Raw genomic sequence first — 13,970 nt, 5'->3', positions numbered from 1 at the left:
GGGGCATTCTTTAAACCAAAGGGCATAACAGTGAACTGATAATGCCCATCAGGTGTGGAGAATGCTGTCTTTTCTTTTGCTCCAGGGGCCATTCTGATTTGCCAGTACCCTGCTGTTAAGTCAAAGGTACTTAAGAATTTGGCAGCCCCTAATTTGTCTATTAGCTCATCAGCTCTAGGAATGGGATGAGCATCTGTCTTGGTGACAGAGTTGAGACCTCTGTAGTCCACACAAAACCTCATCTCTCTCTTTCCTTCTTTGGTGGGAGGTTTGGGGACTAAGACCACTGGGCTAGCCCAGGGGCTGTCAGAGTACTCAATTACTCCCAATTCCAGCATCTTGTGGACTTCCACCTTGATGCTTTCCTTAACTTGGTCAGACTGTCTAAATATTTTGTTTTTGACAGGCATGCTGTCTCCTGTGTCCACATCATGGGTACACAGGTGTGTCTGACCAGGGGTTAGGGAAAAGAGTTCAGCAAACTGCTGCAGGACCTTCCTACAGTCAGACTGCTGTTGGCTAGAGAGGGTGTCTGAGTAGATCACTCCATCCACTGAGCCATCTTTAGGGTCTGATGAGAGGAGATCAGGGAGAGGTTCACTCTCAGCTTCCTGGTCCTCATCTGTTACCATCAACAGGTTTACATCAGCCCTGTCATGGAAGAGCTTAAGGCGGTTCACATGGATCACCCTCTTGGGGCTCCTGCTTGTGCCCAGGTCCACCAGGTAGGTGACCTGACTCTTCCTTTCTAGTACTAGGTAAGGGCCACTCCATTTGTCCTGGAGTGCCCTGGGAGCCACAGGCTCCAGAACCCAGACTTTCTGCCCTGGTTGAAATTCAACCAGTGCAGCCTTTTGGTCATACCACAACTTCTGGAGTTGTTGGCTGGCCTCAAGGTTTTTACTTGCCTTTTCCATGTACTCTGCCATCCTTGAGCGAAGGCCAAGTACATAGTCCACTATGTCTTGTTTAGGCTCATGAAGAGGTCTCTCCCAGCCTTCTTTAACAAGAGCAAGTGGTCCCCTTACAGGGTGGCCAAACAGAAGTTCAAAGGGTGAGAATCCTACTCCCTTCTGAGGCACCTCTCTGTAAGCGAAAAGCAGACATGGCAGGAGGACATCCCATCTCCTTTTGAGTTTTTCTGGGAGCCCCATGATCATGCCCTTTAATGTCTTGTTGAATCTCTCAACAAGGCCATTAGTTTGGGGATGATATGGTGTAGTGAATTTATAAGTCACCCCACACTCATTCCACATGTGTTTTAGGTATGCTGACATGAAGTTGGTACCTCTGTCAGACACCACCTCCTTAGGGAAACCCACTCTGGTAAAGGTACCAATGAGGGCCTTGGCTACTGCAGGTGCAGTAGTCGACCTAAGGGGAATAGCTTCAGGATACCTAGTAGCATGATCCACTACTACTAGGATGTACATATTTCCTGAGGCTGTGGGAGGTTCTAGTGGGCCAACTATGTCCACACCCACTCTTTCAAAGGGGACCCCCACCACTGGAAGTGGAATGAGGGGGGCCTTTGGATGCCCACCTGTCTTACCACTGGCTTGACAGGTGGGGCAGGAGAGGCAAAACTCCTTAACCTTCTGGGACATGTTGGGCCAGTAGAAGTGGTTGACTAATCTCTCCCACGTCTTGGTTTGTCCCAAATGCCCAGCAAGGGGAATATCATGGGCTAAGGTCAGAATAAACTCTCTGAAACCCTGAGGCACTACCACTCTCCTAGTGGCACCAGGTTTGGGATCTCTTGCCTCAGTGTACAGGAGTCCATCTTCCCAATAGACCCTATGTGTTCCATTTTTCTTGCCATTGGACTCTTCAGCAGCTTGCTGCCTAAGGCCTTCAAGAGAGGGACAGGTTTCTTGTCCCTTACACAGCTCTTCCCTTGAGGGTCCCCCTGGGCCTAAGAGCTCAACCTGATAAGGTTCCAGCTCCATAGGCTCAGTTCCCTCAGAGGGCAGAACTTCTTCCTGAGAAGAGAGGTTCTCTTTTTCTTGCTGTGTTGCAGCTGGTTTCCCAGCTGACTTTCCTTTCCTCTTGGTAGGCTGGGCCTTTCTTCCAGACTCCAGCTCTACTTTTTCACCCTGAGCCTTGCACTGTGCCCTTGTCTTGACACACACCAGTTCAGGGATACCCAGCATGGCTGCATGGGTTTTCAGTTCCTCCTCAGCCCATGCTGAGGACTCCAGGTCATTTCCAAGCAAACAGTCTACTGGGATATTTGAGGAGACCACCACCTGTTTCAGGCCATTGACCCCCTCCCCACTCTAAAGTTACCATAGCCATGGGATGTACTTTAGTCTGATTGTCAGCGTTGGTGACTGGATAAGTTTGTCCAGCCAGGTATTGGCCAGGGGAAACCAGTTTCTCTGTCACCATAGTGACACTGGCACCTGTATCCCTCAGGCCCTCTACACTTGTCCCATTAATTAAGAGCTGCTGCCTGTATTTTTGCATGTTAGGGGGCCAGGCAGCCAGTGTGGCTAAATCCACCCCACCCTCAGAGACTAATGTAGCTTCAGTGTGACACCTGATTTGCTCTGGGCACACTGTTGATCCCACTTGGAGACTGGCCATTCCAGTTTTAGCTGGAGTGGAGTTAGAAGTGGTATCTTTCTTGGGACAGGCCTTGTCTCCAGTTTGGTGTCCAGACTGACTACAGTTACGACACCAGGCCTTTTTGGGATCAAAGTTTTTACCCTTGTACCCAGAATTGTTTTGTGAAGAGGCTCTGGGCCCACCCTCCTGTGCAGGTTTTTGGGGGCCTGTAGAAGACTCTTTACTATTTTTGTTTTTGGCTGTCTCACCACCCTTCCCCTGGGGAGGTTTTGTGGCCCCTTTCTTTTGGTCACCCCCTGTGGAAGTTTTGGACACCCTAGTCTTGACCCAATGGTCCGCCTTCTTTCCCAATTCTTGGGGAGAAATTGGTCCTAGGTCTACCAGATGCTGATGCAGTTTATCATTGAAACAATTACTTAACAGGTGTTCTTTCACAAATAAATTGTACAGCCGATCATAATTACTTACACCACTGCCTTGAATCCAACCATCTAGTGTTTTTACTGAGTAGTCTACAAAGTCAACCCAGGTCTGGCTCGAGGATTTTTGAGCCCCCCTGAATCTAATCCTATACTCCTCAGTGGAGAATCCAAAGCCCTCAATCAGGGTACCCTTCATGAGGTCATAAGATTCTGCATCTTTTCCAGAGAGTGTGAGGAGTCTATCCCTACACTTTCCTGTGAACATTTCCCAAAGGAGAGCACCCCAGTGAGATTTGTTCACTTTTCTGGTTACACAAGCCCTCTCAAAAGCTGTGAACCATTTGGTGATGTCATCACCATCTTCATATTTAGTTACAATCCCTTTTGGGATTTTCAACATGTCAGGAGAATCTCTGACCCTATTTATGTTGCTGCCACCATTGATGGGTCCTAGGCCCATCTCTTGTCTTTCCCTTTCTATGGCTAGGATCTGTCTTTCCAAAGCCAATCTTTTGGCCATCCTGGCTAACTGATGTCCTCTTCACTGGAGTTATCCTCAGTGATTTCAGAGTTGTTGGTCCCTCCTGTGAGGGAACCAGCATCTCTGACTATTATTTGTGGAGTCAGGGCTTGTGAGGCCCTGTCCTCCCTAGATAGGACTGGTAGGGGGGAATCACCCTCCAAGTCACTATCATCATCCTCTGAGTTGCCATCCTCAGAGGGGTTGGCCTTTTCAAACTCTGCCAACAGCTCATGGAGCTGTAGTTTGGAAGGTCTGGGGCCCATTACTATTTTCTTTATTTTACAGAGTGACCTTAGCTCCCTCATCTTAAGATGGAGGTAAGGTGTGGTGTCGAGTTCCACCACATTCATCTCTGCACTAGACATTATGCTTCTAAAAGTTGGAATACTTTTTAAGAAACTAAAACTAGTTCTAGGATCTAATTCAAACTTTTACCAAACTTTTAAACTCTAAAAGAAATGCTAAACAGGATCTAACACAAGGCCCTAGCAGGTCTTTTAAGAATTTAGAAAAATAGTTCAAATTGCAAAAATCAATTTCTAATGACAATTTTTGGAATTTGTCGTGTGATCAGGTATTGGCTGAGTAGTCCAGCAAATGCAAAGTCTTGTACCCCACCGCTGATCCACCAATGTAGGAAGTTGGCTCTGTATGCACTATTTCAAAGTAAGGAATAGTATGCACAGAGTCCAAGGGTTCCCCTTAGAGGTAAGATAGTGGCAAAAAAGAGATAATACTAATGCTCTATTTTGTGGTAGTGTGGTCGAGCAGTAGGCTTATCAAAGGAGTAGTGTTAAGCATTTGTTGTACATACACACAGGCAATAAATGAGGAACACACACTCAGAGACAAATCTAGCCAATAGGTTTTGTTATAGAAAAATATATTTTCTTAGTTTATTTTAAGAACCACAGGTTCAAATTCTACATGTAATATCTCATTTGAAAGGTATTGCAGGTAAGTACTTCAGGAACTTTAAATCATTACATTAGCATGTATACTTTTTACATAAAACACAATAAGCGGTTTTAAAAGTGGACACTTAGTGCAATTTTCACAGTTCCTGGGGGAGGGAAGTTTTTGTTAGTTTTCACAGGTAAGTAAGTCACTTACAGGTTTCAGTTTTTGGTCCAAGGTAGCCCACCGTTGGGGGTTCAGAGCAACCCCAAAGTTATCACACCAGCAGCTCAGGGCCGGTCAGGTGCAAAGGTCAAAGAGGTGCCCAAAACACATAGACTATAATGGAGAGAAGGGGGTGCCCCGGTTCCGGTCTGCCAGCAGGTAAGTACCCGCGTCTTCGGAGGGCAGACCAGGGGGGTTTTGTAGGGCACCGGGGGGGACACAAGTCCACACAGAAAGTACACCCTCAGCAGCGCGGGTGTGGCTGGGTGCCGTGTGCAAACAAGCGTCGGGTTTCCTTTAGTTTTCAATGGGAGACCAAGGGGTCTCTTCAGCGATGCAGGCAGGCAAGGGGGGGGCTCCTCGGGGTAGCCACCACCTGGGCAAGGGAGAGGGCCTCCTGGGGGTCACTCCTGCACAGAAGTTCCGTTTCTTTAGGGGCTGGGGGCTGCGGGTGCAGGGTCTTTTCCAGCCGTCGGGAAATGGAGTTCAGACAGTCGCGGTCAGGGGGAGCCTGGGGATTCCCTCTGCAGGCGTCGCTGTGGGGGCTCAGGGGGGACAAATTTGGTTACTCACAGTCGTAGAGTCACCGGAGGGTCCTCCCTGAAGCGTTGTTTCTCCACCAGTCGAGTCGGGGTCGCCGGGTGCAGTGTTGCAAGTCTCACGCTTCTTGCGGGGAGTTGCAGGGGTCTTTAAAGCTGCTCCTTGAAACAAAGTTGCAGTTCTTTTGGAGCAGTGCCGCTGTCCTCGGGAGTTTCTTGGTCTCTTGGAAGTAGGGCAGTCCTCTGAGGATTCAGAGGTCGCTGGTCCTGGAGAAAGCGTCGCTGGAGCAGGGTTCTTTAGAAGGCAGGAGACAGGCCGGTAGGACTGGGGCCAAAGCAGTTGGTGTCTTCTTTCTTCTTCTGCAGGGGTTTTCAGCTCAGCAGTCTTCTTCTTCGGTAAGTTGCAGGAATCTAAATTCTTAGGTTCAGGGAAGCCCTTAAATACTAAATTTAAGGGCGTGTTTAGGTCTGGGGGGTTAGTAGCCAATGGCTAATAGCCCTGAGGGTGGGTACACCCTCTTTGTGCCTCCTCCAAAGGGGAGGGGGTCACATCCCTAATCCTATTGGGGAATCCTCCATCTGCAAGATGGAGGATTTCTAAAAGTTGGAGTCACTTCAGCTCAGGACACCTTAGGGGCTGTCCTGACTGGCCAGTGACTCCTCCTTGTTTTTCTCATTATTTTCTCCGGCCTTGCCGCCAAAAGTGGGGGCCGGGGACGGAGGGGGCGGGCAACTCCACTAGCTGGAGTGTCCTGCGGTGCTGGCACAAAGGGGTGAGCCTTTGAGGCTCACCGCCAGGTGTGACAGCTCCTGCCTGGGGGAGGTGTTAGCATCTCCACCCAGTGCAGGCTTTGTTACTGGCCTCAGAGTGACAAAGGCACTCTCCCCATGGGGCCAGCAACATGTCTCGGTTGTGGCAGGCTGCTGGAACTAGTCAGCCTACACAGATAGTCGGTTAAGGTTTCAGGGGACACCTCTAAGGTGCCCTCTGGGGTGTATTTAACAATAAAATGTACACTGCCATCAGTGTGCATTTATTGTGCTGAGAAGTTTGATACCAAACTTCCCAGTTTTCAGTGTAGCCATTATGGTGCTGTGGAGTTCGTGTAAAACAGACTCCCAGACCATATACTCTTATGGCTACCCTGCACTTACAATGTCTAAGGTATTGCTTAGACACTGTAGGGGCACAGTGCTCATGCACTGGTGCCCTCACCTATGGTATAGTGCACCCTGCCTTAGGGCTGTAAGGCCTACTAGAGGGGTGACTTATCTATACCTGCATAGGCAGTGAGAGGCTGGCATGGCACCCTGAGGGGAGTGCCATGTCGACTTTCTCGTTTTGTTCTCACCAGCACACACAAGCTGGCAAGCAGTGTGTCTGTGCTGAGTGAGGGGTCTCCAGGGTGGCATAAGATATGCTGCAGCCCTTAGAGACCTTCCTTGGCATCAGGGCCCTTGGTACCAGGGGAACCACTTACAAGGGACTTATCTGGATGCCAGGGTGTGCCAATTGTGGAATCAAAAGTACAGGTTAGGGAAAGAACACTGGTGCTGGGGCCTGGTTAGCAGGCCTCAGCACACTTTCAATTCAAAACATAGCATCAGCAAAGGCAAAAAGTCAGGGGGTAACCATGCCAAGGAGGCATTTCCTTACAGTTGGGTAACTGGAAATGAAGTGCATGACTATGTTGGGCTTTATAATTTGTTTATGAAAGAACACATTTTAAGTAACTGCTTCAATGAAAAGTTGCATCAGTATCTGGTAGACCTAGGTCCAATTTCTCCCCAAGAATTGGGAAAGAAGGCAGACCATTGGGTCAAGACTAGGGTAACCAAAACTTCCACTGGGGGTGACCAAAAGAAAGGGGTTACAAAGCCCCCCCAGGAGAAAGTGGGTGACACTAGAAACAAAGAAAAAGAGTCCTCTGTAGGCCCCCAAAAACCAGACCAGGTGGGTGGGCCCCGAGACACAACCCAAAACAAAGGTGGGTACCAGGGTAAGAACTGGGATGCCACTAAGGCATGGTGCCATAACTGTAGACAGACAGGGCACCACACCAAGGACACTTCTTGTCCCAAAAACAAACCCCCTAGCAAAATCCCAGGGGTGACCAGTGTAGCCATTGGGGATGACTCCTCAGATGAGGAGGTCTTCATAGCCTTCAACTGGAAAAAGGGCCCAACAGGTGAGTTGGAGATTCCAGAGGGAAGTAGACACTTCCACCACCTACTGGTGAATGGAATCCCAGCCACTGCCCTGAGAGACACTTGTGCCAGTCACAGTATTGTGCATGACAGGCTGGTGTTCTCAAACCAGTACATCCCAGGTGAGACTGCCAGAGTAAGAGTTAGCCCAGACAGGGTCACTGATAGGCCAGTGGCTTTTGTGCCCATAGAAGTGGGTGGGACTTTTAGCTGGAGAAGGGTGGTAGTCAGTACAGACCTCCCCCTTGATTGTCTCCTTGGAAATGACTACCCAGAGGTTAGTCAGAGCCCAAGAGAAGAACTGGTCCAGGGCCAGTCCTCTCCCAAGGATTCTGGAGGTCCTGCCCCTGCAGTAACTGCAAGCAGGCCCCAGAAGAAAAAGAAAAGAAAACAGTGTAGGAAGGGTGGACAACCTTTAGCCAAGGTTCCAGCAAGCCAAGGAGATTCTGCTCCAGTAGGGGAGAACTCCAAAAGTGGCTCTGATAAAGTCCAACCTGACCCACAAGAAGTCCTGGCTAGTCAGGCAACTGTTAAGCCTGAGTGGGTGGCTCCTCAGCTAACAGAAGAAAGAGTGGAAGAAGGGTGTTTACTACAAGATGTGGTAACCCCCCACTCTAATACAGCAGACAGGCACCCTGAACCCAAAGAAGCCTGTAACTTAGCCCCTTCCCTTGTAGGTGAAGCGCTAAAGGTGTGGTTCTGGGCACTGACAGCTGTCAGTGGCCTCTGCTGGGTGTTAGCCTTTATGGCTGCACTATCCTTGGCATGGTGGTCAGACCCCATGCCAAATAGCAAGTTAGGCCCCCTGACCCTGTTGGTCATGGTGGGGTTACTCCAGCTCTGGGTAACCTCTTTGGGTAAGCTAGGGGTGACCCTGGCTAAGATAAGATTAGCAGAGGTGGATACCTCTAACCCCAAAATAGAGAGAATGGGTGAAGACATTAAAAGCACAGACAAGAGGCAGTTCAGATTAGGTCCTATCACTGTGGAAGTGGGTCAGTTCCCCAGAGGGAATGACCTGGACAGGAGGATGTAAGGCAGAGTAAGCCCTGCAACAAACCAGCCTATTTCCTCTACTCTTCCTCGCCTGACAGACTAGGAAGACTCTCCCAGCTTTGGCTGAGTCTCCTGGCCTGTGGGCTGGGGGGGGGGGCTTGTGTAAAGAAATGGCTCCCTGTTGCAGTTACCCCCCACTTTTTGCCTGATACTGACTTGACTGAGAAGTGTGCTGGGACCCTGCTAACCAGGCCCCAGCACCAGTGTTCTTTCACCTAAAATGTACAGTTGTTTCCACAATTGGCACAACCCTGGCACCCAGGTAAGTCCCTTGTAACTGGTACCCCTGGTACCATGGGCCCTGATGCCAGGGAAGGTCTCTAAGGGCTGCAGCATGTCTTATGCCACCCTAGGGACCCCTCACTCAGCACAGACACACTGCTTGCCAGCTTGTGTGTGCTGGTGAGGACAAAACGAGTAAGTCGACATGGCACTCCCCTCAGGGTGCCATGCCAACCTCACACTGCCTGTGGCATAGGTAAGTCACCCCTCTAGCAGGCCTTACAGCCCTAAGGCAGGGTGCACTATACCACAGGTGAGGGCATAGGTGCATGAGCACTATGCCCCTACAGTGGCTAAGCAAAACCTTAGACATTGTAAGTGCAGGGTAGCCATAAGAGTATATGGTCTGGGAGTCTGTCAAAAACGAACTCCACAGCTCCATAATGGCTACACTGAATACTGGGAAGTTTAGTATCAAACTTCTCAGAATAATAAACCCACACTGATGCCAGTGTTGGATTTATTAAAAAATGCACACAGAAGGCATCTTAGAGATACCCCCTGTATTTTACCTAATCCTTCAGTGCAGGACTGACTGGTCTGTGCCAGCATGCTGCTGAGAGACGATTGTCTGACCTCATGCGGTGAGAGCCTTTGTGCTCTCTGAGGACAGAAACAAAGCCTGCTCTGGGTGGAGGTGCTTCACACCTCCCCCCTGCAGGAACTGTAACACCTAGCAGTGAGCTTCAAAGGCTCAAGCTTCGGGTTACAATGCCCCAGGGCACTCCAGCTAGTGGAGATGCCCGCCCCCTGGACACAGCCCCCACTTTTGGCGGCAAGTCCAGGAGAAATAATGAGAATAACAAGGAGGAGTCACTGGCCAGTCAGGACAGCCCCTAAGGTGTCCTGAGCTGAGGTGACTCTGACTTTTAGAAATCCTCCATCTTGTAGAAGGAGGATTCCCCCAATAGGGATAGGAATGTGACCCCCTCCCCTTGGGAGGAGGCACAAAGAGGGTGTACCCACCCTCAGGGCTAGTAGCCATTGGCTACTAACCCCCCAGACCTAAACACGCCCTTAAATTTAGTATTTAAGGGCTCCCCTGAACCTAAGAATTTAGATTCCTGCAACTTACCGAAGAAGAAGACTGCTGAGCTGAAAACCCCTGCAGAAGAAGAAAGAAGACACCAACTGCTTTGGCCCCAGTCCTACCGGCCTGTCTCCTGCCTTCTAAATAACCCTGCTCCAGCGACGCTTTCTCCAGGACCAGCGACCTCTGAATCCTCAGAGGACTGCCCTGCTTCCAAGAGACCAAGAAACTCCCGAGGACAGCGGTACTGCTCCAAAAAGACTGCAACTTTGTTTCGAAGGAGCAGATTTAAAGACCCCTGCAACTCCCCGCAAGAAGCGTGAGTCTTGCAACACTGCACCCGGCGACCCCGACTCGACTGGTGGAGAACCAACACCTCAGGGAGGACCCTCCGGTGACTCTGAGTCCGTGAGTAACTAAAGTTGTCCCCCCTGAGCCCCCACAGCGACGCCTGCAGAGGGAATCCCGAGGCTCCCCCTGACCGCGACTGCCTGAACTCCATTTCCTGACGGCTGGAAAAGACCCTGCACCCGCAGCCCCCAGCACCTAAAGGAACGGAACTCCTGTGCAGGAGTGACCCCCAGGAAGCCCTCTCCCTTGCCCAGGTGGTGGCTACCCCGAGGAGCCCCCCCCCTTGCCTGCCTGCAACGCTGAAGAGATCCCTTGATCTCTCATTGATTTCCATTGAAAACCCGACGCTTGTTTCTACACGGCACCCGGCCGCCCCAGTGCCGTTGAGGGTTTACTTTTTGTGTGGACTTGTGTCCCCCCCGGTGCCCTACAAAACCCCCCTGGTCTGCCCTCTGAAGACGCGGGTACTTACCTGCTGGCAGACCGGAACTGGGGCACCCCCTTCTCTCCATTGAAGCCTATGCGTTTTGGGCACCTCTTTGACCTCTGCACCTGACCGGCCCTGAGCTGCTGGTGTGGTAACTTTGGGGTTGCTCTGAACCCCCAACGGTGGGCTACCTTGGACCCAAACCTGAGACTTGTTAGTGATTTACTTACCTGACAAAAACTAACAAAAACTTACCTCCCCAGGAACTGTGAAAATTGCACTAAGTGTCCACTTTTAAAACAGCTTATTGTGTTTTATGTAAAAAGTATACATGCTAATGTAATGATTCAAAGTTCCTAAAGTACTTACCTGCAATACCTTTCAAATGAGATATTGCATGTAGAATTTGAACCTGTGGTTCTTAAAATAAACTAAGAAAATATATTTTTCTATAACAAAACCTATTGGCTGGATTTGTCTCTGAGTGTGTGTTCCTCATTTATTGCCTGTGTGTATGTACAACAAATGTTTAACACTACTCCTTTGATAAGCCTACTGCTCGACCACACTACCACAAAATAGAGCATTAGTATTATCTCTTTTTGCCACTATCTTACCTCTAAGGGGAACCCTTGGACTCTGTGCATACTATTCCTTACTTTGAAATAGTGCATACCGAGCCAACTTCCTACACCTTTGTACTCTTGAAAGCCATACAACTGATTCAGAACGCAATTCTTGTGAATCCCCCCTGCCCGATTGCTGAGGAACCCTGCTTTTGCCCTACCAGACATCACTCTCCAGGTTTGCTGTGGTCCAGGGCCTGCTTGAAACATTTTTTGTGTTAGATGTGGAAGGACACTGGTGATTTCCATACTGCTCTATCATAAACACACCCACAGCTCTCAGAGCTTGGCATATCAGGCCTTCTTGCAGTAAGGCAAACAGGAACTACTGAAAAATTAGTTAGGCCAGGGCCTGGGAAAATTTACTCCACTATTCCAAGAGGGACTAGAAGTGTTGTATGGTGTCAACGCCACGCATAGGCTGGTATATTCTACAAAGCTGGATACATACCCATCCTACCTCAGCAAATGTTCTGGACCTGTGGAAGATCAGAAGAGAATTGGACACGATGCCTGTGACCTCAAAGGCCCTGAAGGACTTTTCCTGCTTCCTTCTGTATCCAGAACAAAGAAGTGGACACCGAGGGTCCGGTGGCTGCCCCCTGTATAGCTACATGGACACAACAAACAGCAAATGGCCTTTTCCTGGAAATGCCCAGTAGCAACCGGACCTGGACGGGACTTTGCTGTTGGCCTCTGTCTGACACAGTGGGAGTCTTTAAGAGCACTTGATGGTGGTCCTAGGAGCTTTAGAAATGTATTTGTGTGGTTGTAAGAACACCAGAAGAAAGTTTGGAAACTTTTGAAATCTTTTCCTCCAGAGCCCAAGCAGAACTTGCAGGAAAATGTATCTGACCAGTAGTTCCATGGTGCTGGGTTAAATTTCAGTGTTGTCTTACTCACAAGTTCCCAGCACCCCAACAAAAAACGATTAAGTCCCATTCTGCATTCAGTGAGAAATCTCCAAAGGCCCATGAGCTCTAGCTGGCCCAACTGCTTCAGGTATTTGGCCTTCAGTTCCGTGACGGCGGCTACCATTTCATCAGCTGCCCGCTAAGTAAGTGAGAAAGTCCTGTCCTACATTGGGACTTTGAAACTTTGCAAACTGACTTCCACACTTTTGCCAGGACGGATCCACTAGTTGCATCTGACCAGGGCTCCATCGCAGTTGGCCAAAAATCATGCTTCGGCCTCGGTATTCTACTTCCAAAGATTATCAATGGTGGTTTGTGCTTTACTGCATTAGTTCTACAAAAAAACTTTACAAATTCATATCCTAGGTACCCCTATTGGATTTTTGTTGTTTTGGTCTTAACTCACTCAGTAAATTGTTCTCTTTCTTTCAAAATTGGTTTTGAAGGGGGACAGGCATCATTCGCTGACCCTGAATAGCATGCGGCCATAGTGTTGGAGGTTTCCTCAATAGAAATGCGGAGGGATCGGTTGACAGTAGGCTCAGTAAAAGCGTTAGTTGCATCTGTGGTTGAAGGTAGTGAAGCTGTGGCAGGTTGTGGAGAAACATTAATATAGATCACCCGACGTTTGTTTTTAAAGGAATGGGCACTGTTGTTGCAGAACTCTTCAGAAAGGAACACTCCCCTTGAGAGGGCTGGAGGCTGTAACAAAGATTTTAGATTGGTGAAATGTTCTTTGGCTGTATTGGTTGTCATTTGGATTCTGTCTGAATACTGTTGGGGTTTGTGCAGTATTTGCAAGTTTTAGGTAGGATTTAATTCCCTGGTGGTAGGCTTTTTGTCTGAAGTAGTTTTTTCTCAATACTGGTTCCACCGTTTTGCATGTCTTTTCTACGATGAGAACCCCCTTTTCTTGCAGGGGCTATGGTGTCAACGGCAGTAGTGATCCACGCATTGATCTTAGTTACTTCCTCTGTGATGGACTCAGAAATAAGAGAGGATTTAGGCTCAGAATAGTGGTCAATGAGTCAGTATTTATCATGTAACATGGTGTATCTTTTTTGGAGCAGGTGAAAGACTTCAAAAAGGGGCTGTGGGGGAAAAAACAAGACTTCTGTGTGGTCTGACCAAATCAGAAGGTTGGGAGTTTCTGATGTGAGACTTCCTAAATCTGCAAAAAATGCATTCAATAGTATGCTCCACTGTATGCATAGAAGCAAATATCTTCTGATACAGATAGATTGAGACATGTCAAAATACTTTCTGTTACTGTATTTAAAGACTGACTATGAGAAGCCGGGGTGTGGAATGATAGGGGGAAGGGAACTTTCACCTCTCTGGTAGTAATCCAAGCTCCCACAATGATGTTGTCTCTGAAACGATGCAGGACTGACATTTTGACTTTGAGAATTAGACACAATGCTGACAGAAGGTAGACTGAACTGCCTCGCCTGCTTGATAGAGCACTTAACCATCTAGAGGTTAGTGCTTGAAGGCGGAATAGGTTGTCAGACGTCACTGCTTGAGGTGCCATGCACTTGCTGCACAACACCGAGATATCCTAAATCACAGAATCCTCTACTGAGAAACAAAGTATTCTGCACTCACCGTCTGGACTTCGCTAAGGATGGAGTAGGCACTTTGGATCTGCCGCTTGCTCAGCTTCCCCAGCGGCATTTTCTGCAGGTCAATCTGTAGGAGCAGAATCACTTCATTAACAACCACTACAGATGAATATCGGAAACAGAAAACCATAAAAAGAAACCACACAGCAGAGCAAACTAGCATGTTTTAACAAAACAAATTGTTCTAGTCGCAGAAGATTAAACAGTTAATCAAAGCATACTAATTAGGAGTACCCATATACTTAAATTACAAAACATTCACATGAGGTTGAGA

At 48.7% G+C, this 13,970-nt stretch overlaps 1 protein-coding gene across 1 annotated transcript in view; it reads right to left on the bottom strand.

Moving 5' to 3' along the window:
- PARP1 (poly(ADP-ribose) polymerase 1) overlaps nt 1–13,970 on the bottom strand; it is a 377,066-nt gene that overhangs the window by 143,083 nt on the left and 220,013 nt on the right. Inside the window, exon 15 of the mRNA XM_069236169.1 lies at nt 13,680–13,763. Within this exon, the coding sequence (XP_069092270.1) occupies nt 13,680–13,763 (84 nt within the window). The remainder of the gene's footprint in view (nt 1–13,679; nt 13,764–13,970) is intronic.

Source organism: Pleurodeles waltl, chromosome 5 (genome assembly GCF_031143425.1).
Source record: "Pleurodeles waltl isolate 20211129_DDA chromosome 5, aPleWal1.hap1.20221129, whole genome shotgun sequence".
NCBI lineage: Eukaryota > Metazoa > Chordata > Amphibia > Caudata > Salamandridae > Pleurodeles > Pleurodeles waltl.
The sequence above is the reverse complement of the archived record's forward strand: the minus strand, read 5'-3'. Positions and strand labels throughout refer to the sequence as shown.